General features: G+C 35.8%; 1 protein-coding gene, 1 long non-coding RNA gene and 1 pseudogene across 2 annotated transcripts; all 3 read right to left on the bottom strand.

The window, feature by feature from the left end:
- Window positions 1–1016: 1016 nt before the first annotated feature.
- Window positions 1017–5026, bottom strand: LOC137733928 (disease resistance protein RGA2-like). Its single transcript, XM_068473143.1, has 4 exons — window positions 4620–5026; window positions 1497–4314; window positions 1338–1386; window positions 1017–1249 (listed from the first exon to the last, which is right to left on the bottom strand). The coding sequence occupies exons 1-2, from the start codon at window positions 4920–4922 to the stop codon at window positions 1498–1500; spliced, it is 3120 nt and encodes a 1039-aa protein (XP_068329244.1). The 5' UTR covers window positions 4923–5026; the 3' UTR covers window positions 1017–1249; window positions 1338–1386; window position 1497.
- Window positions 5027–7130: 2104 nt separating this feature from the next.
- The window catches only part of LOC137733498 (peptidyl-prolyl cis-trans isomerase FKBP42-like), a 37463-nt pseudogene continuing 23935 nt past the window's right edge, over window positions 7131–20658 (bottom strand).
- Window positions 12942–14222, bottom strand: LOC137733939 (uncharacterized). The gene is made up of 3 exons (XR_011068552.1): window positions 13879–14222; window positions 13413–13493; window positions 12942–13010 (listed from the first exon to the last, which is right to left on the bottom strand). It is a non-coding gene; the product is annotated as an uncharacterized lncRNA (long non-coding RNA).

The raw sequence follows: 20658 nt of genomic DNA, 5'->3' as shown, positions 1-20658 counted from the left end.
GAAACAGCACAAATATGAATGAAAACAGGTTCTGCTCTCTTAAGGTTTCAATTCTTTTTTGAAGTTTGGAGGCTTATGTCAATCTATAACAATTGTTCTAATCATCTAAGTATGCACTGTACATTCAATTGAGCCAATGACACATGTGCCAACGAATTTCGAAGAGTTCGATTTGGTGTTCTCTCTTTGGTCTTTAACATGAACGTGTGAGGCACCTGTTTGTTGAGTAATTGAGTCCCTTCTCCAAGTTTTTAGTAGACATTAGGTTGCTGTAATTTGCCTTTATGAGCACATCTATGACTAAAGAAAATTTAAGCTGTCAGGTTCCCAAAATGTCTAAAGAGATATCATGTTTAACGAGTCACGAATTGTGATCAATCCAAATGCTTGTATGAGCGCAACCATGCCATATTTTGTTTTTGCAGAGGTTGTAATAATTTCCTTTGACTGATCTGTTAATAAGTTTGTTTTTGTAGATGCCAAAGAACTGCATGGAAGATTTCTATGTGAATGTCAAGGTCCGTACTTTTCGCTTTTTAGTTCTTGGCAATACAAGCATCTTCAGCTTTTTAAAAATAAACCTATAACATATTATGAACTGGTGTGGGTTAATAATGGGTAGATGAATAAAAGGAAAGAAGAAAAATATTAGAAAACATTCGGTATGTTTGAAGAATTTGTTTTTACTTAGGGAGACCATTTGATTGCTAAGGAAATCGAGGAAAAGAAAACAAAGAAACTAACTGGGAGTTGTCTGAGTTGTTTATAGATACGGGACATAGAAAAAACAACAAATATTTTTGTTTTTGTAATGTAGCGTTTTTTGTGATTAGTTTCGGGTTTTGGAGCAGATATTTGTGTCCCGAGCCATATCCAAAGTTGATTTTGGACTTTCTTTGATCTTAGAATATTTGGTTACTTTAGTGCATTGACAATTAATAGACTTAATTTTTTTTTTTATCATTGTTTGTGTATAATTATGCAACTTGTACGTTATAACGTGACAAAGGTGATTTTGCTTCCAATACATCAACAAATATTAAAAAGAAATATTTAAAGAGGGCTGGAACCCAGTCGAAGCTGGGGGGCTAGGCCCTCACGCCCATATTATATTATTTAAAGAAAAAACATATAACGAGGGGACATAGTACTTAAAACCCCGACGATCAAAAGTAGAATCATATACAACCATTTCAAGCAATCAACATGGCCCTTACATATTGAATCCAAAGGGTTGACGCCCCATTCACTGCATATAAGATTATATAATTGAAAAGAAGGAAATTAAAGAGAAACTAAAAAAAAAAAATTGAATTTAGTGGGTAATGAATGCATACCAAAATCATTGATCCACATGGTATGCCATCTGGAAAGAAAAATAAAATGCTGGTGATGATGAATGAAGAATAAAAATAAGAGACGAGATCGGCATTTTAATATTTAGTAGCTTATACTGAATTAGGCAAGTGTAAATTTAAACAAGTTAAAAAACGCACCTTAAGATTCATCAATTTCAATGGATTGGATGTGAGCAATCTTAAACCAGTCCTCACCTGTTTCTTTCTTGCATCTTTCGCTTAACATGGGGCAACGCTGAATTTGCAATGTATTTAAACAGGGGAGTCCACGAATCCCTTCTGGCAGTGATGCCAAATTAGAGCAATAAATAATTTGAAGATGCTGCAGTGATGTGAGATTGCTTATTTCTTCTGGCAGTGATGCCAAATCCTCAATTCCACGGAGTGTCAGATGTGTTAATTTGGAGAGATGAGGGGAAGAAGAAGAGGCAGAAACATCAACACCAACATCATGTGTAATATCAGATGCTCCTCTAACAAACAAGGAATCAACAACCTTCCAGCTGCTCTTATCAAGATGTATTTTCTCCACATTTGGATACAGAGGCATGGAAGTTAGATTAGGACACTCATCAATAGACAATGTAGAAAGACGAGGAAAAGAAGGCAACGACAGATTTTCCGTTGATGAAGAAGAAGAAGCACTGTTATGAGTGTGGGCCCTCCACCATCCCTTCAGAACAGGGCTACCAAGTATCCAGAGCTTTTCCAGGGAGCGAAAGAATGAGATCCTCATCATGTCATCACTCATACTAATACTGCTCTCATTCTCTGATATGTACTCCAGCTTGTCGAACGCAACCAATGTAAGAGACTTAAGGGAAGGCAAATGATCCAAGGGCGGAAGACGTTGGCATCTCGTACAAAACGACAATTCGAGATTAACAATATTTATGAGAGAAGAAAACCAACTCGCAAACCTCACACCACTATAGCCGTACACTTCCAACTGCTTTAGATTAGAATGGGGTTGCAATACTTCCATTGACTTTATAATATCCTCCTCATCAACCGCGCTTATATCTTCTCCCTCTTTCCAGACTAAATGCAACTCATCAAGGTGTTTGTCCTTGAGAGGTGTACCAACATTTGATTCTGACACCACATGCCTCAACTTATCAATTTTTAAGTCTCCCCTTAATTCCTTAAGGGTCCCCAGCTCAGCAAGACCAGCACTACCGCCCCTCCCCAAACAATTGCTTTCGCTCAAAACAAATCTATTCAATGTACGAACACCATTCAATTCACCAATTCCACGTGGCATTCCACTCAATTCCCTACAGCCTTCCAACATGAGATGCCTCAAGTTGATCATTTTTTTAATGTCTCTGGGCAATTCCACAAGCCTATCACACCATCTGAAATCTAGTGTTTCCAAATTCGAAAGTCCAACTATCCAATCTGGAAGTCTCTCCATGGGATTCCCACTAAGATCAAGATATCTCAAATGTTTCATTTTTTTAAGACATTTAGGTACTCTTTTAATTCCCATTTCATTGAGACTCAACATACGCAATAACTTAAAATTTGAAACAATTGTGCTATAAAATGCATTACGTGAGGAACTTTGGCGATCACTCCAACTTTGTTGCCGAAGAAAAAGAAAGGTTCGTATCTTGCTTGCTTTTAGCAAGGATGTTGGCACTTCCCATTCCGACAAATCAATATTAAAATTGAAAGATACATGACAAAGCTTTTCATGAAAATTCTTTCTGTTCAGATCAACTACAGCGCTTCCAGCCCCCGACACTAAGATTGCGAGTTCATTCATGAGATCGTGCATTTTACAACTTATTATACCAAACTCATCTGTTTTTTCTTCTTGAAAAAACGATCTCTGCAACAACTCCCTATAATATTCATACGCAACATCCTCCAAACCCTCGTTTTCATCAAATGATTTAATGAACCCTTGGGCCACCCAAAGTCTAATCAATTGCTCTACAGAGATCTCATAATCAGGCGGGAACAAACTACAGTAAGCAAAACAATGCTTCAAATGTGATGGGAGCACATCATAACTCAGTTTAAGTGTTGGTAAAATGTCATTTTCTTTCTGATTTATTTTTGATAGTTTCTTTTCTTTGAAATTCAACCATTTTGTTTCTTGATCTTTGGTGCGCAACATCCCACCTATTGTCCTTATAGCGAGGGGAACTCCCTGACATTTTCTTGCAACCTCCACCCCAATTGCCTTAACTATTGAATTCTCCGGCTCTTTTCCATCTTTAAAAGCCATTTCCTTAAATAAAGACCAACTTTGCTCTTCATTCAAACCCCTTAAGGTGTATGGTTTAGCTGTGTCTGATATCGTTGCAACAATTTTACTACGAGTGGTTATTAGTATTCTACTACCTTTTCCACCACCCATTAACAAGTCCTTCAAGCTAAGCCACTTCTCTTGATCCTCATTCCACACATCATCCAACATAAGTAGGTACTTCTTCCCATCTACTTTTTTTCTAAGATGATTTTGCAGCTGATCCATATCAAGCTTATCCACCATCTCAAGCTGATGCTTATCAAGCGGGTCAAATTTTAGGATTTTCTTAGCCAGTATATCCAACTCAAATACATTAGAGACACATATCCATAATTTCAACTCAAAATGATTTTGAATCACCTCATCGTTGAATATGAGTTGGGCAAGTGCAGTTTTCCCCAATCCTCCAAATCCAACAATGGAAATGGTGGACATATTCTTAGTTGAGATGGGATCCAACAAAAGTTGGATAATTGCCTTTTTATCTTCATCTCTCCCTATAATATTTTCCTTAGGGACAAATGAGTGAGCGACCCTCTCTCTCAATATAAATCTTGTATCTTCACGATTATTGTTTAAGTCACTGGGTCTACGGGATGCAACCTCACTAAGCCTCTTGTTAATATCTTTTATCTTATGACTCATCTCTAACCCAAAAACAAGTTGATTTGAGCTAGAAAAGAAAAGGCGCACCTGTAAGAGTTTGAGTAGGAACAATCATTATTTCGATAGAACTGTATTAATAAGTTAATAGAGTTTTGTAACGGTAAGTTATACGAAACATTCAAAACAATAATGTAGGAGACTTGTTGCAGTTAAATATGAGTTATTCAGAGACCTATTATACTCCTAATAGGTGATTATCAATAGGCTTACGTGACTTTAAAATTGTTCTACGAGGTGCAACCTTTAGAATCCTCTTGTTAATATCTTTGATCTAATGATTCATCTTTCACCATAAAGCAGGTTGATTTGAGCTAAAAAAAAAAGAGGCATACCTTTGACAGCTTAGTATTGTCACGCATCACTTGTCTCCTCTGAACTTCAGTATTAAACTCATCTAGCACGTCATCGGCTTCATAAACTGCATCTTCTACGCTTTGGAGCCACCACTTGACTTCATTGTTGTTGGCTTGCTTTTGCTCAGCATCAAGGAGAACATCTTGGAATCCAGCAACGGTCTCCTTGAGCTTGTTGAGCTCATCTTGGACACCCCAAATCGATCCAATCTTTTGGAAAGCACAGTTTCCAAGCCTTACAATGATCCGTTCTGCAATGTTGAAGAGAACTCCTTCCGCCATTTCTTGTATTCAGGACAAGCAAAACACATGCAAGTGAAGTGAATTAAAGTAGAAACTTGTAAACGAGAATAGGGTTTTGCGTAGTGAACGATGGCTCGTCCCCGCTCGTCTTTACACTTTAATTAAAGAATAACTTGAATGGTTAACAGACTCATTCCCATTCCACTTTAATTAAAGAATAACTTTTAATTAAAGAATAACTTGAATGGTTAACACATTATATCCCTTTTCCACAAGTTCTGAATGGTTAACATATTCTATCCCTTTTCCACAAGTTACGGCAAAAACAAATTTTGTTCGACTAGGGAAGTGGAAAATTGGGGTCCATTTGAAAGAGGAAATTTCAAACCTCAATCCAATATTTTTATGATTTCACATAATATGGCATGCTTATTTTTGGAAGGGGATCATCTCCTGATCTCTTCTACCAAATCATTCCCATCAATCGATCTGGACCCTTAAAATTTGATCTAACGGCTAAAGTTATTATAACTTTTAAAATGGACTCATGTTTTTAGCTGTTGGATCAAATTTCAATGCTTCAGATTAGTTGATGGGTAGGATTTGGTGAAGGGGATCCCTTATTTATGATTCTTCAATTTCATGCGCCTACTAAAACATGATATGCTTTATTTATAGAGAATTAAATGGAGCCCATGCATTATGCGCGTGTAAATATAAAAATTTTAAAAGGAAAATGTATAGAAAAGAGAAAAAGTGGGTTTTTTAAATTTATTTTTAAATTAGAAATGCTATGATGATATGTAGGTGAGGTTTGAAAAAAAAAAAAAAAAAGATCAAAACTTACTTTGTAAGCGAGGTTTGAAATTACATTATTGCCCCATATTCCTAATCAACATTAGAGAACCAGACATTATAGATTATTCTCCTAGTCTTTTCGATTTCTCTAATAATATGGTAAGCTCATTGGATCCATCTCATCCTCAAAACTGAAAAAAAAAAAAGAAAAAAAAAAAAGAGTTTCATCTTCTTTGTCTGCATTTCCGACTTCCTCTTCCCCCTTTTTCTTCACCCACACCTACCCCCCAACAAAAAACCAACAAAAAAAAAAAAAAAAAAAAAAAAAAAAGCCAAAACACTTGAAGATTTTATTTTGTCGTAGAATACCAAATTGTCTTTTGGTTGACAAAGAGCATTTTGTTAGCCAGTAGTTTAGGTAAGAATAGGAACAATTCCATGACCTCACTACTAGTCTAATAGTTCTTAATTAACTCAATATTGTAGCAAAATTTCAAATCCTTATGTTTAAATCACTCCATCCACATAGACCCCTAATTTGTTAACAAAGAAACAATATTCTCCGGCCAAAGATAAACTAATGAAACAAGAAGCACTTCAAAGAAACAAATTGACCCGTTTTACACACCATCTAAAAGATTATGGTGGTGACAGAAAATTCACAATCGAAAACTCAGTAAGCAAAGCGAAAATGAGATAAAATTCTTGTTAATAGCTTAGAACAATTCAATACTTTAATTTGATCACCGTATCCTCATTCCCGGATAAAACTATTGGCATCTAAACTCTCTCCTGAGACGTAAATGAGTGAATCTTCAGGGTCACATTTCATAGTCTTGTTTATTAGCAAGTTCAATACACGAATTTCCTCATTTATCATACAATTCAAGAGCTTAAGATCTTTGACTACTCAGCTTTATGCCCTTCGTGCCTAAAGAGACGATAGAACAATGACAACAGCCAGTGCCAAAAGATATCAACAAAACTGTACTATATTTTCAAACACCAGCTTCCCCTCCCTCCACCACACAAACTATATTATATTTTCATTTCTCAAAAATTATTATTAAACTATTAAACTTCAGAACCAATGGAGAAGGAATCTAATTCCGTTTTTCCTCAAAAAATATCACTACTAGTCTAATAGTTCTTCTTAATTAACTCAATATTGTTGTAAAAATTCAAATCCTTGTTTAAATCACTCTATCCACAGACCCCTAATTTGTTAAAAAAGAAACAATACTCTCCGGCCAAAGATAACCTAAAGAAACAAGAAGCACTTCAAAGAAACAAATTGACCCGTTTTACACACCATCTAAAAGATTATGGTGGTTACAGAAAATTCACAACCGAAAACTCAATAAGCAAAGCGAAAATGAGATAAAACTCTTGTTAACAGCTTAGAACAGTTCAATACTTTAATTTGATCACCGTATCTTTGTGCCCGGATAAAACTATTGGCATCTAAACTCCCTCCCGAGTTGTAAATGAGTGAACCTTCAGGGTTACATTTCATAGTCTTGCTTATTAGCAAGTTCAACATACGAATTTCCTCATTTATCATGCAATTCAAGAGCTTAAGATCTTTGACTACTCAGCTTTATGCCTTTCGCACCTGAAGAGACGATAGAACAATGACAACAGCCAGTGCCAAAAGATGATCAACCAATTATCCCGTTTGGGTTTAGGTTCTGGGGTTGGTCCGAAAATTCCCTTGTAGATTTCTTTTTGTTTCTGATAAACAACCTTGTCGTGTTCAGCAAGCAGACGTAACTCTCTTGCAATAGCTTTGTCTTGAGGTGCAAATTTGCATGCCTCTAGAAAGTCTTCCCGCGCAACATCTGTCTGCCCAAGCTCTGCTCTGGCTTTTCCTCGCCTAAATAGCGCTTTGACGTTTAGTTTGAACAACATGATGAAGCATGCACAGTAACATACCAAAGAGATCATAAGAGTCGCATAGGACCTAAAATTCGACTATTAACTGAAGAATTGTGCCCTTGAGCCTAGAAATTTTCACGGGTCCATACTAAGAACATTTTCATTTTCTACGGCAATCCAAAATGGCAGGTTAAAGTGAATGAATATTGAAACTTTTGGGATGCAGTTATGCTCACAAATAAACCTACAAACCCAACTTTCTAGTGTCTAATGATGAATAGCACAATCGCTGAACACACAAAATTAGATGACTTTCTTGTGATAGCATTACACTTACAATACTGCATTGTCCAATGGCTTCTTCATAACGCTTGCGCTTTATAAAAGACGCTGCCATGTTAAGGTGGCATGGATTTTTAACAGCCAAAGCCATGTCCCTGTACTTCCCACACAACTGGAACATGAAGTTGTCACCCATATACGCTATAGCCTGAGAAAACCCACTAGAATCTTGTCAGAGAGGAAATACAAAAAAGAGACTGGACAACTCAAAAGCTCATCAGCCATAAATAAAATATGTAAGCATTACAAGCGCGTAACCATTTCATACCATTGCATTGCCTCCTCTAGTTTTTACTCTTTAAATAAAGCATTTCCATTCATCCTTCTTCTATCTGCTGCTCCAATCCTTTCCTCCACAGTCATGTCACTCTGAGCTTTCCCCGATGAAAGGCAAAACCCACAAATATACATGGTACTATATTACCGAAGCAAATCCCTGGAAAAGAGATTCTGAAACTTATATTGGTAACTACTTGGGAAGACATTTGAAAGCAAATCCCTTTTATAAACTTTAATGCATGCACATTTAATTCTCCTATATACATACACAACTTTGTGAACGTGGATGTTGTGTGTCTGTTTGCAAGCCACAAGCTCATTCATGTCTTACTCCCATCCCATACTAACAAACACATGCACACATAACAATTCTTAGATTTTCAACTAATGTACACAGCACAGCACTACCAAAAAGGAAACCACTTGACACTTACAGAAGCATGTTGAATACTTGGATGGTATTTGACCATGACCTTCCTTAATGATTTGATTTGTGACTTTCTCGTGAAGGATTTCCACCTTAGAATCAACTTTCGGGGGCCATTAGCATCTTCTGACACGAACGAAGGTACCATCTTCAGTTACTGTTTCATTTTCACCATCTTGACCTACAAACAAGATGAAAAGATGAGTAGTAGTCTATATTAAAATATGATTATTTGGAAATCTAACTCACTCATACGCAGAGGGGAACGACAATCTTCCCCTTTCCCTTGCACATTATACAGGTACTACATAGCTGCCATCCCCACTTGTACTACATGAGTTTTGGAACACAGGATTTCTGAGTTACTCAACATAAAAGCATGGAGGAACGATGAATCAGTGTACTTTGTCATAATGTCTACCTTCTCGATATACAAATTATTTCTGAAATTTTATCAATTAGTCAATGAAAACAATAAGTTTCTGGCTCAATAATGACCGATAGAAGAATTGGTCTTGAAGAAAACATCTCCATGTATTCATTTAGTCCAACTAAATCACTCGAAACCCCGCTTATCAGGTTAATTTTACATTTAATTGAAGCTGAAAACCTACTACGAGTCTAAGATTTGACATATATTTGCTTTTACAGAAACCGAGTGTAGCTGAAAGATTTGATTGAGCGTAAAAAGTGTGACTTAATACTTGAACTGGAAATTAAAGCCAAAAATATGAATAAACATACCAAGTAGTTGACTTTCCTGCTCAGCCTGCTCCCGAACATCCTCCATTACTTCAAGCCTCTATAATCCAATGGGTCTTCTCAAAATTCTACAAATACCCAAATCAAAGACGCAAAATGTAATGCAATTGGATTCGAATTCAAAAACAAAAATTAGGAAGGGTTTCGTTTTCTTTGGAATTTTCTCGGGAAACAAACAGAAAACGGAAAGTAGAAAAGGTGTGTTATGTAGTTCTCGTTCGTTTTTACTTCTCACATACTCTTGTTAATTTCTGTCAATTAATCTTCCTCAATTCATCCGATTCGACAGTCGTAAATTAAAAAAAAGTATAAGAAATAAAAATAGATATGTGGATATCACACCCCAAAGGAAAAAGCGAGACTTACTTGTGTGATGAGATACAGACGAGAAGAGAGTAATAGAATCGGAGTAGGATTATCTTCACTCTTTTTTTACGTCCTCTCTTATCTGAACGGTTACGGTTAAGCCACGTCAACATCTTATTTTAATTTTTTATAGCAAGAAAAAGACAAAATAAGATAATGTGAGGAAATGGGATGGAAATGGATGAAAAGAGAAGGGGAGAAAATCATAGTCCAATAGAATCTGTATTGTGTTTTGTTTCCAATGATCGAAGAAGATTCTAGAGAGAAACAAATTAATTAATTCATTAAGGTAGTGTTATCACATATCCATTTTTACCTCTCACACACGTCTTAATTTTCAACTATTGGATTAAATGAATTAAAGTACCAATACCCAAAAATTAATAAGAGTATATGAAAGGTAAAAATATGTGCGTGAATATCACTTTCTTTAATTAACTAATCTTTCCAGTTTAAATCTCTTGTTCACAGCCATTTAGTATTATATTCTAATGATATTACTCTTCACTTCTAAGTGAGAGATCTTAGGTTATTGGGCTAAGCCTATTTCCCCACTCTTGCACCTCTTAGTGCAGATAATATTGTTTGTTCAACAAAATATGTTGTGCTCAAATAGCCTTTGCCTATCCACCCTTCTTTATTTGATACGTTTGGACATATTCATGATGACAATCTATTTATTTGATACATTTAGACATGAACGAAGGCAGCTAACCCTGCTCAACTCTTTTTATCATGAAAAATGCTCCAACTAAAACTATAAATTATCAGTATACTCAGAAATAAAGTCTTAGTCAAAATACACTGTCACATTCGATACTGTTTTTACCCTCACCCTTTTGAGCATGTCATTTTGCCATTAGCTAATAACTTACAATTTTAGCGTTCTAATATCAGTATCCAAAATTACGTTGTTGGACAATAAGTTGCCCCACTAGAATAGTACTAGCAATGGTGCCCGCGCGATGCTGCGGGTTTTAAAACCATATTAAACATGCAGAGAGTTCTAAATACCTATGATATACAACACTATTTGCATTCATGTGGAAATCTATTTACAACGATATGTTCAACAACTAACATATATGTGCCTATATCGTAGTCATTGGTTTCTGGTGAGAAGTTCACGGATTTGCAGAACCAGAAGGGAAGAATTGCTGTACAAAGTTAAATCAATGGTATATACTACTACAACTATTAAAATTAAAACAAAATTCAAGTTTTTGTATTGAAATTTAATTGGGTTTATGCGATAATTAATCGCTCAAACAAATAAAATTGATAAATTGAATTGATGATGTTACCTCAAATTGTCCAGAATTGCTAACGGAGGGGATGAGCCTTGCAATGTGAAGGGATACATCATTGTCATTGTTAATTAAGTATTTAGTAACTTCTGTAGAAACTTGAATTACATCTTCATGTTCCATGTTGAAGGACTCCTTTTTGTGTTTAATCAGAAGCGTACAAACACATTGTTCTGAAATTACAAAACAACAATAAAATGAAGATATTACAGCTTTTGATAATATAATATAAAAAATTGTCTTAAAGAAGATATTAGATGCTAATCTCAAAAGAGTCTGCTCCACCTCCTAAAATTTGCAATACTAATTTTGATCAACGAAAAAAAAAAAAAAATCTATCAAGAGACAGTAAAATAGTAAAACAACTTAATTTCTTTAAAAAAAATTGTGCAAAAATTTCATGAAATTTTGGTAAAGATGGAAAAGAAAGGGGTTAAGACAATCAAGACTAATGAAAATTATGATATTGTTTTAACATTAACTCAGGTTGATCTTGATCACCAGCATTAATAAAACGAATGACTTCAACTTGGGCAAGCAAATGATTAAATTAGACGTAAGCCAAGTAACTTAGAATTTAACCATATCAAAAAAGCAATGATATTCAAACTAACCTCTTCTTTTCATATGAAGTAGAATTTGTTCTTTATTTTGCCTTTGTGAAGAATGCAACTTTCACCCTCTACACACAAAATGCATGCATTGAAAATGGTCAGCAACAATATCAAAACTATACATATACAGTATTGTATATGTATCCTGGAATATATTGTATATATATCATATACTATATTGTATATGAATTTGGACATAAGGTATAAAGATTTACTAACATAATTAAGCTTAAATTTATCAAAAGAAGTAATTACAAATTGAAATCAAACGATATTATAGTTGTTAAAAAAATCTGGCTAAATTTTACAAATAGCATTATAAATTGCTAATAAAAAATAACACTACTGAAAATATTCACTACTCAAATCTGCAATCCTATTAAAAACACATCACTAAAAATTAACTCCAAGGAAAGGGGGATTAGCAAATTATACCTTTTAAAGACTTGAAATTGTTTTATCTATATCTTGAGCTAGCCCCGCTAGATTTGAATCCTCAGTTGACTTAGAGGGAGGACAGACATGAAAATAAGTCATCTTGCAAGCAGTGACTAAATGCTTTTTTTTCCTTTTGATCACCTAGGTTGTTATTCGACTCAAGAAATCTTGAAACCAACCACGCAATTAAATTAAGACCACAATGCACTAAAAATATCCCAAACGATCCCAAATTTTGGAACTGCTTTAAACCAACCTACCTTGAAATTATAGCTGCTTGAGAAATCTTCTTCAACCTGAGAGAAGCAGAAGAAGAGTGCCACCCGTCCCCTTCCTTTCTATGACGGCGGACACTCGTACAGAAGGGGTAAATCCGTGATTTTACTATACAATACATAAAAAAAGTTGAGAATTGTTAGCAAATGAAGGGTAATTGCGTCTATCAACTAACACTCTTGAGTCTAAATAAAATGGCAGCATGAGATCACAAAAGGTTTTGAAGCAAGGCACCATTTATTAAACTTCGAATCATATAAAAGAGAAACTTAACTCTCCTGAAAGATGAAACTATAGTATTGTCATCATTGACTTAATTAACTAAATAATCAGAAATGCTAAGTAGCGTGTCAAAGAGCCATTTGAACGTTGAGCACACTTATTAGTAGCCTAGAGATGGTAAATCAGGTTTCCATATGAAGCAAAGGAGAAGTTCAAAACTACTTAACCCATCGTGAATAAAAGCCTACACACACTGAGGGAATAGCCAAAACTCTCAATACGATCTGCATCCATTTATCAAAACGTTTTTTGTTTGTCCTAATAAGCCTCAAAGGAAAAAACTAAAATTATTTACCTTGAGCACAAAGGGCTTCGAAAGCTGCACACAAAAGTCCGAAGAAATGTAGAGCAACATCTCCTGAAACAAAAAACAGAAGCAAATCATACACTCAGGCGACGAATCTAACGATATAAACAGAACACCCTAAATTAGATAAACAAAATTCATACGCAAATTCCATCTGAATATCGAAAGTTGTCAGCGAGATTCTATCACCTATGCAAATATCTCCATCATCATCACATTCAAATCAACTTTAGTTAATTGAATTAACTTTAATAATTTGTAATAGGAAGTAATGATTATGTCCAACCTTCGGGACAACATTTGTAGGCTATATCTGCAAAAAAGTACTAAAAAAGTAGAAAAACTCACCAACGAACGCCAGACGTTAAAAAAAGGGACCCTGATAAAATCAAAAAACCAACAAAATTCGTATCAACAGAAGATAAGATAAGGTGTAATAATGAGGCTACATACCTTATTATATACCTTGAGCACAAAGTGGTTCCAACGTTGCATACGAAAGCCCCAAAATTCCAACATGACCGTCTTCTGAAACTGAAAATCAAATCAGATCAGATACCACACTCAGCATCCATGCGCATACACAAAACCCCCAAAAGTATAAACGCAAAATTTAAACACAAAACCCCCAAAATTATAAAATCAAAATATAATGTACTACCCCTTCTCTCCCATTTTTCTCTCACCCTCTGCAAATCACCTACCTCCGTCTCTCCCTATACACTCCCTACCTCCCTCATTAAATCAAAACTCTCAAACCCAATTCAATGCCTCATCAGAACCCATACAGAATCTAATTAATTTTTTTACCCAAACAAAGAATTCAATTTTTAATGTTTTAAAATTGAAGAAAACAAAACCCACAGCTTTGGGAAAAAAAAAAAAAAAAACTCCCAGATGCAGGATTCAAAGAACTTACCAGAAAACATTAGCCTTTTTGGCTAAAAATCATCTTCAATCCAAATCAAAAGGCTGAAGAAGCTCGAAGAAGCTTAAACTGCTTCCGGTTTTTTTTAGCAAGCCAAGATTTGTCAGGGACAAAAAAACCTAAAAATATCCCAAACGATCCCAAATTTAGGAACTGCTTTAAACCAACCTACCATGAAATTATAGCCGCTTGAGAAATCTTCTTCAAATCAGAACAGAAGAAGCAGCACAGACTGCCTTTCTTGAAAAATCCAAAATTTGAGTGTAATGAGAGAGTAAATGAGGCATGGGAGAGACTGAGAGAGCAATGAGTGGGGTGTAATGATGAGTCTGATGGATTGGTTGGGTGACGAAAACCAAAGGAGAATTCTAGAGATCCACCCGAGAGAAGCAGAAATAGTGCCGCATGTCCCCTTCCTTTCCACGATGGCGGACACGCGTAAATTAGGGTTTAAAAAATTAAGAAAAGACTAAAAGAAAGACTCCAGAGGAATGGGTGAATAGAAAGGGCAAATTCGAAATTTTATTGTACAAAAAGGACAAAAAGTAGTGGCTGGAGACTAACTTGAGGGGCGTTTTGGTCCGCACACTGTCCTAGAACAGTAACCAGATGTTTGGGTTTTAGTATATATAAATTTGATGTGTTATAAAGTAAGGAATCTTATATAGACTAGTTTGAGTGTTAAGTCAAACATTGTTAATTGTGATGTAAAGAAGATCTTTCCTTATCTTATGTAAGGGATAAAAAGGATGACGCCTCTTGTATCCAAATAGTTTTAGGTGAGGTTCGGCAGGGTTCCTCCTAAGTCTATAAATATGTGTGTATTCTATGTAAGTAGGCAAACTTGAATCAAAATCGGTTCTTTGTATAAACTTCTCTTCTTGAGCAAATATCTTTGTTTGAGTCATCCTTGGTAAAGATCCTGATTAGAGTTTAGTTTTGGTGGTATCATGTAGGTGGCTCAAACATGGTTATCCTTAAAGCTTGTGTATTCCTTCTTACTCAAATTCTTAGTATGCTCTGCAGTTGCAGCGAAAACCTGATCGTTTGCATCATAATTGAATCTCAATAAAGTTCTTTCCTCTTTTACACAAAATTAAGTAATTTTTATACACAAATTAACATGCTTTCACTTCACACAAAAGGTACGAAAATGAAATTTACCTATTTCACATCTTTATACTTTACATGAAAATTTTTTCCCGCACGTTTTCTTTTTCACTAGTGAACGGTTGGGAAGAAAAATATGTGTGGGTAAGCAAAACTCTTACTTTACAATATCAAACATGTAAAGCAAGGGAGAGACCAAAAGACGCATAAAATGAACCTCCATATCAACCATTGATGAATAAATGAATGCAGTCGGTCAGTAGAGATATGAAGAGAAACCAAGGCTGGCTGAATCGGGAGCAACACAAACTTGTTGTAGATAGAACTACCGCTCGCTCCATTGTTGTTAACACTCAATTTCTTACGTGCTACAAAGGCTATCGAACATTCTCTACACGGATCAACAACCTGCAGCCTTTAAAAAGTTATCGTAGGGGCTTGATGCCGGTAGCTGAAAGTGTGGATAGGGCTGATACTCAATTGTGCAAAGGCATCGAAGAGCCATTGCCAACATATTGGTTGAGTGAAATAGCACTTGATTCAAGGAATGGATTTCCACTTTGCGGTCCCAGATGGTTTTTGGAAACTCAGAATATGCTAAAAACACAGTATGCATGCAATGCAAAATAAAAGGATTGAATTTATAACTTTCCCATATAGTGTATGCTAAAGAAAATACCGTAGGAGTGCCCAGCGGAACAACAGATAAAGTTTCCTTTTCCTGGTTGCAATCATTAGAAAATCTAATCAAACTTTCTTGTCTCTGCTGGGAAACTATAAACGTCGACAACTTCTGCTACTTCCCCGTTTGAATGGCCTTACACTGGCCAGCCATTTCCATGTAAGGCATATTTGTGGCAGCTGAGACTGATAATCTTCCAACTTGATGTGTTGTCTCCAAAACCTGCACACGAATCGCTCTCTTACTTATTTCAATGTTCGACTTGATGTAATGTCCATTGATTTACGTATTTTCTGTCTAGTTTCTACAAAGGCCACAAACCAGCAACAGTGTGTGAGGGGCCTCACTTACCGAGTCTAAAAGCTGATCAACGCTTATTATGCTTAAACTTTCCACTGCAACATTTGTGCCTGGGTTGGTTTGATTTTTCTATAGCAGAAGGTGACCTTAAAACATCCTCATCACCTTAAGGGCTGGTTTGGTATTACTGTGCTTTGAAAAAAAGTTGTTTCTGCAGTGCTGTGAAAATAAGCAGTTGTAAAATAAAGCAGTAGAGTATTTGGTAAACTTTTTTGTAAAAGTGTTTTTTTTAAAAAAAACAGTATTATAATGTTTGGTAAACTTTTATGTAAAACAGATGTGAAAAAAAACCGATTTTTCAAAGTTAAGTTTTGCAGCTTCTTGTTTTTGGTTTTTTTTCAATCCAAAACTGTGAAAAAAAACTGAAGCTGAATGTTTAACAAACACAAAAATAGCTCCCAACTTTTTTTTATACTAGCTTTTTTTAGAATCACTTCAGTACAACTTGACCAGTACGGTAAACAGTAGAAATCAAAGTTCTTGCCATAACCGTAATGTTAGACATGTTTTCTAACATCACGACCATCACGTCAAGAACAGGACCATCTCCTACCTGCACAATATAAGAGCAATCAAACCTACCCTGTGAGACTACTTGTTCCATCTTTAAAGAAATGTACAGGATGTTACCATCACCTTATGTGTCAACTGCACAAGGCACTCGTCCACTGCTCCTTTTTGTTCTTTAATTATTCTTTAATCAGTTTCACCCTGCCAAAGTGTTCCAGCCCACAAAACAACCTGGCCCCATGCACAATTAATTCTCCTATACGAATGGTACATCCACAACTCTGTGAACGTTGATGTTGTGTTTGTCTGTTTGCAAGCCACAAGCTCATTCATGTCTTACTCCTATGCTAACATATACATGCACAAATAACAATTATTGGGTTTTCAACTAATGCACGCAGCATAGCACTGCCAAAAAGGAAACCACTTGACACTTACAGAAGCATGTTGAATACTTGGATGGTATTTGACCAGGACCTTCCTTAATGATTTGCTTTGTAACTTTCTCGTGAAGGATTTCTGCCTTGGAATCAATTTTTGGAGGGCCATTAGCATCTTGAGTAGGTTCTTGGTAGCATCTTCAGTTACTGTTTCATTTTCACCATGGTGACCTACAAACAAGATGAAAAGATGAGTAGTAGTCTATATTGTGAGTCTGTGACGGCCCCTTCCAAGGCTCACATGGATTGTACAACCCTATAGGAATTATAGTACCCCATAATATATGGGAAAGACCCTATAGGAATTGTACTACCCTATAGGAATTATAATTCACTCATACACAGAGGGGAACGACAATCTTCGTCCCCTGCACATTATACAGGGACTACATAGCTGCCATCCCCACTTACACTACACGAGTTTTGGAACACAGGATTTCTGAGTTACTCAAAATAAAAAAGATGGAGGAATGATGAATCGGTGTACTGGAAGCAGTAGTCATAGTATCCAACTATTGCATTCCTTCTCGATACACAAATTATCTCCAAAATCTTATCAATTCGTAAATAAAAACAATAAGTTTCCGGCTTGATAATGACCTAAAGATGAATTGTTCTTGAAGAAACTAAATAGAAAAGGGTAAGAAAACATCTTCATGTGTTCCTTCAGTCCAACTCGATCACTCGAAAACCCACTTATGAGGTTAATTTGGCATATATTTGAAGCTAAAAAGCTACTAAGAGTCGAAGATTTGACATATATTTGCTCAGAAACCAAGTGTGGCGGAAAGATTTGAATGAGTGTAAGTTGAGGGCAAAAGTATGAGTAAACATACCAAGCGGTGGACTTTGCTGCTCAGCCTAACGAGGCTTCTCAAAATTCGGCAAATCCCCAAATCAAAGGCGCAAAATTTAATGCAATTGCGTTCGAATTCCAAACCAAAAGTTAGGAAGGGTTTCGTTTTCCTTGGAATTTTCCCGGGAAACAAACAGAAGACGGAAAATAGAAAAAGGAAAAAGCGGGAGCGACATGTATGATGAGATACAGACGGGAAGAGAAGATTGGATGTGCCCAGAATGCCTTTGCCCACCCACTTCCTACACTATCCTTGTGACAACTGTCCTTTTACTTAACATAGAAGATTAGCTGTTTTGAACTCGGGGATATTTATTATCCTAAAACCATTTAATGTATAATTGTATATTTTTATAATAATTTTTATTAAAAGAATTTTTATAAAAAGTTATTTCGAATCATAATTTGATTATGTATCTAAATAGATGAAATAAATAAATGGTTTGAATATTAAGAAACATATTTATGGTAACTGCCTATTCATTTAACACATTTCTACATAAACGGAGGCATTATATGCCAAATGAGGGCATATATCCCCACTCAACTCTTTTTGCCATGAAAAATGCTTTAATTAATATGTATACTTAGAAATAAAGTCTCAGTCTAAACACTCAACTTAAAATACTCTCTTGCATTCTATACTTTTCTTACCCTCTCACCTTTCTGATCATGTATTTTTCCATTAGCTAATAATTTACAATTTTACTGTTCTAACACCAATTATCCAACATCATGTTGTTAGACAATAAGTTGTCACCACTAGAATAACATTCGATGTGTTGTAAAGCAAGGAATCATATCTAGAATAGTTTGAGTGTGACGTAGAGTATTGTTGATTGTGATGTAGAGGTGATTCCTCCTTATCTTATGTAACGGACAAAAGAGAACGATCCCTTTTGTCTCCATACAGTTTTAGGAGAGGTTGTGGAAAGTTCCTCCTAGGCCTTTAGATATGTGTGTATTCTATGTAAGAATGAATACTTGAATAAAAACCAGCTCTTTGTATAAACTTCTCATACTGAGTAAATATCGTTGCTTGAGTCATCCTTAATTTGTAACGATCCTAATTAGAGTAAAGCCTTTAGTTTCTCTAGGTTCAAGCATAACACGAGCCTGAGCACCATCTGAGAACTCAACAAGGGACATTTGAGAGTGGGTTGTGAACTCCAGGTCTCCCAACAACAAAAATACCACAATTTCCTCATGCTCCAACTTCATCATTTCTGAACCAAAGGAGAAAGGTAAGGGCAGCAAGGAGATTGAATATATCGGCCTCAATCCTTTTGACAGAGAGCACCTGATAAGGGTGAAGCCTGCATCTATGGTGAAGAATTCCGACTCCTGTGGCCAGCGGCTGTGGTGGTAGACAAGTAGGATGCACTGCAGGATTTACGGGGTGTAGCTGCAGAACCAAGAATTGAGGGTGCACCTTGAAATGGTTCTCTTGGAACTCAAAACAGAGCATTAACTTTATAACGGTAGTTAAAGCATCTCCCGGATCCCATACAGGCCAAGGATCAAGGTTACGAGTGACAGGCAGTGAGAAATCAACATGTAGATCAATAGTCAAGGCACCAAAAAACTGTTATCTTATTGCAGCAATTAGGATAGCTGCATTTTCTTCTGCCAGCATAGTTTCAAAGATAACTTCCTATTTTGCACCAGCTTGGGCAATCTCAACTACATAGGAGTTTCCCTTCAAAGATGTTCCAACTGAAGTCTTCTTCTGCCATTGTTAAAATCCAGCACGCAACTATCAAGAAGACCTCCCATATAATAACAGGAAAGCCATCACACCACGGAGAAGCGTGCTGCATTTTTCGTCCATAAAGCATTTGGCTACCAATTGTGTTTGTAAACATGTACTCCAGAAAATATATAGTAGAAGATACAATAATTGCAAGTACAAACTTTATAGCACAAGTGTTGCAATCGGAGACAACTAGACAAACTAACGTCATAGTATCAATTGAATGTCTAGATAAAGTAAAAGTGGAAATTGCTTTAGTCAAGCCACTCGTGAAAGCGGAGAAAACACCATTGGCCATCAGAGTTAGAATATTGTTCCAAATTGTAGAACAAATCATGGAACCTCTATCAGTAAATCTAGAAGTCTGTAGTGCAGTTTGCTGCATGTCAATTGTGTCAAAATTATCAAAACGGATTGGCGAACAATTTAGAAATAAACAAAAATAACAGAAATAAACAGAACTTGAAATTCTAATATTTTATTAACCAAAAATACTTGATGTGCAGAATGAAATTATACAATAAATACAGAAACTAATATAAGAATATCAATGATACTAACTTGATCACAGAAGGTAGAGGCTAGCGTAAAAGTTATGTCCTTCGAACAGCATTTTCGTCCCATTATTGTGCTTGTGGTTCTACAACGTCTGCTCGACCAGGATTCAACTACCTGATGCGTGAATTATACGCACACAAATTAAACCCTCTTTTCGTCAAATTGTAGTATATGTATAAGTAGGGATCGTTCTGGACCGGGGATTAGGAGGGATTGTTAATCACTTGGATTTGACTAAAAAAACTTAAAAACACAATATAAAACACTATACTAGACTCAAATATTGCAAAACTAAATTTTAAAACACTAAAACAAACCAAAAGACTCAAACAGTACCCAAAGCACTCGAAACTGCCTTAAAAACACTTTCTGGGTAGTTTTGAGCACCTTGAGTACTTTGGACGAATTTGGGAAACAAAATGAATCAAAACACTTATAAACACAAACTAAAATGATTTCTAACTAATTTGAAAGTAAAGGGGGATTTAGGTTTATACGAAAT

Source organism: Pyrus communis, chromosome 5, assembly GCF_963583255.1.
Source record: "Pyrus communis chromosome 5, drPyrComm1.1, whole genome shotgun sequence".
Classification (NCBI taxonomy): Eukaryota; Viridiplantae; Streptophyta; class Magnoliopsida; order Rosales; family Rosaceae; genus Pyrus; species Pyrus communis.
This window is presented reverse-complemented; position numbering and strand designations above follow the sequence as displayed.

Excerpts from the sequence above, each read along its gene's own strand:
- LOC137733928 (XM_068473143.1), bottom strand. The coding sequence starts at position 4,922 with ATGGCGGAAGGAGTTCTCTTCAACATTGCAGAACGGATCATTGTAAGG. Across the intron at positions 4,315-4,619 it reads ACAATACTAAGCTGTCAAAG|GTGCGCCTTTTCTTTTCTAG; the intron begins GTATGCCTCTTT and ends AAACTCTTACAG.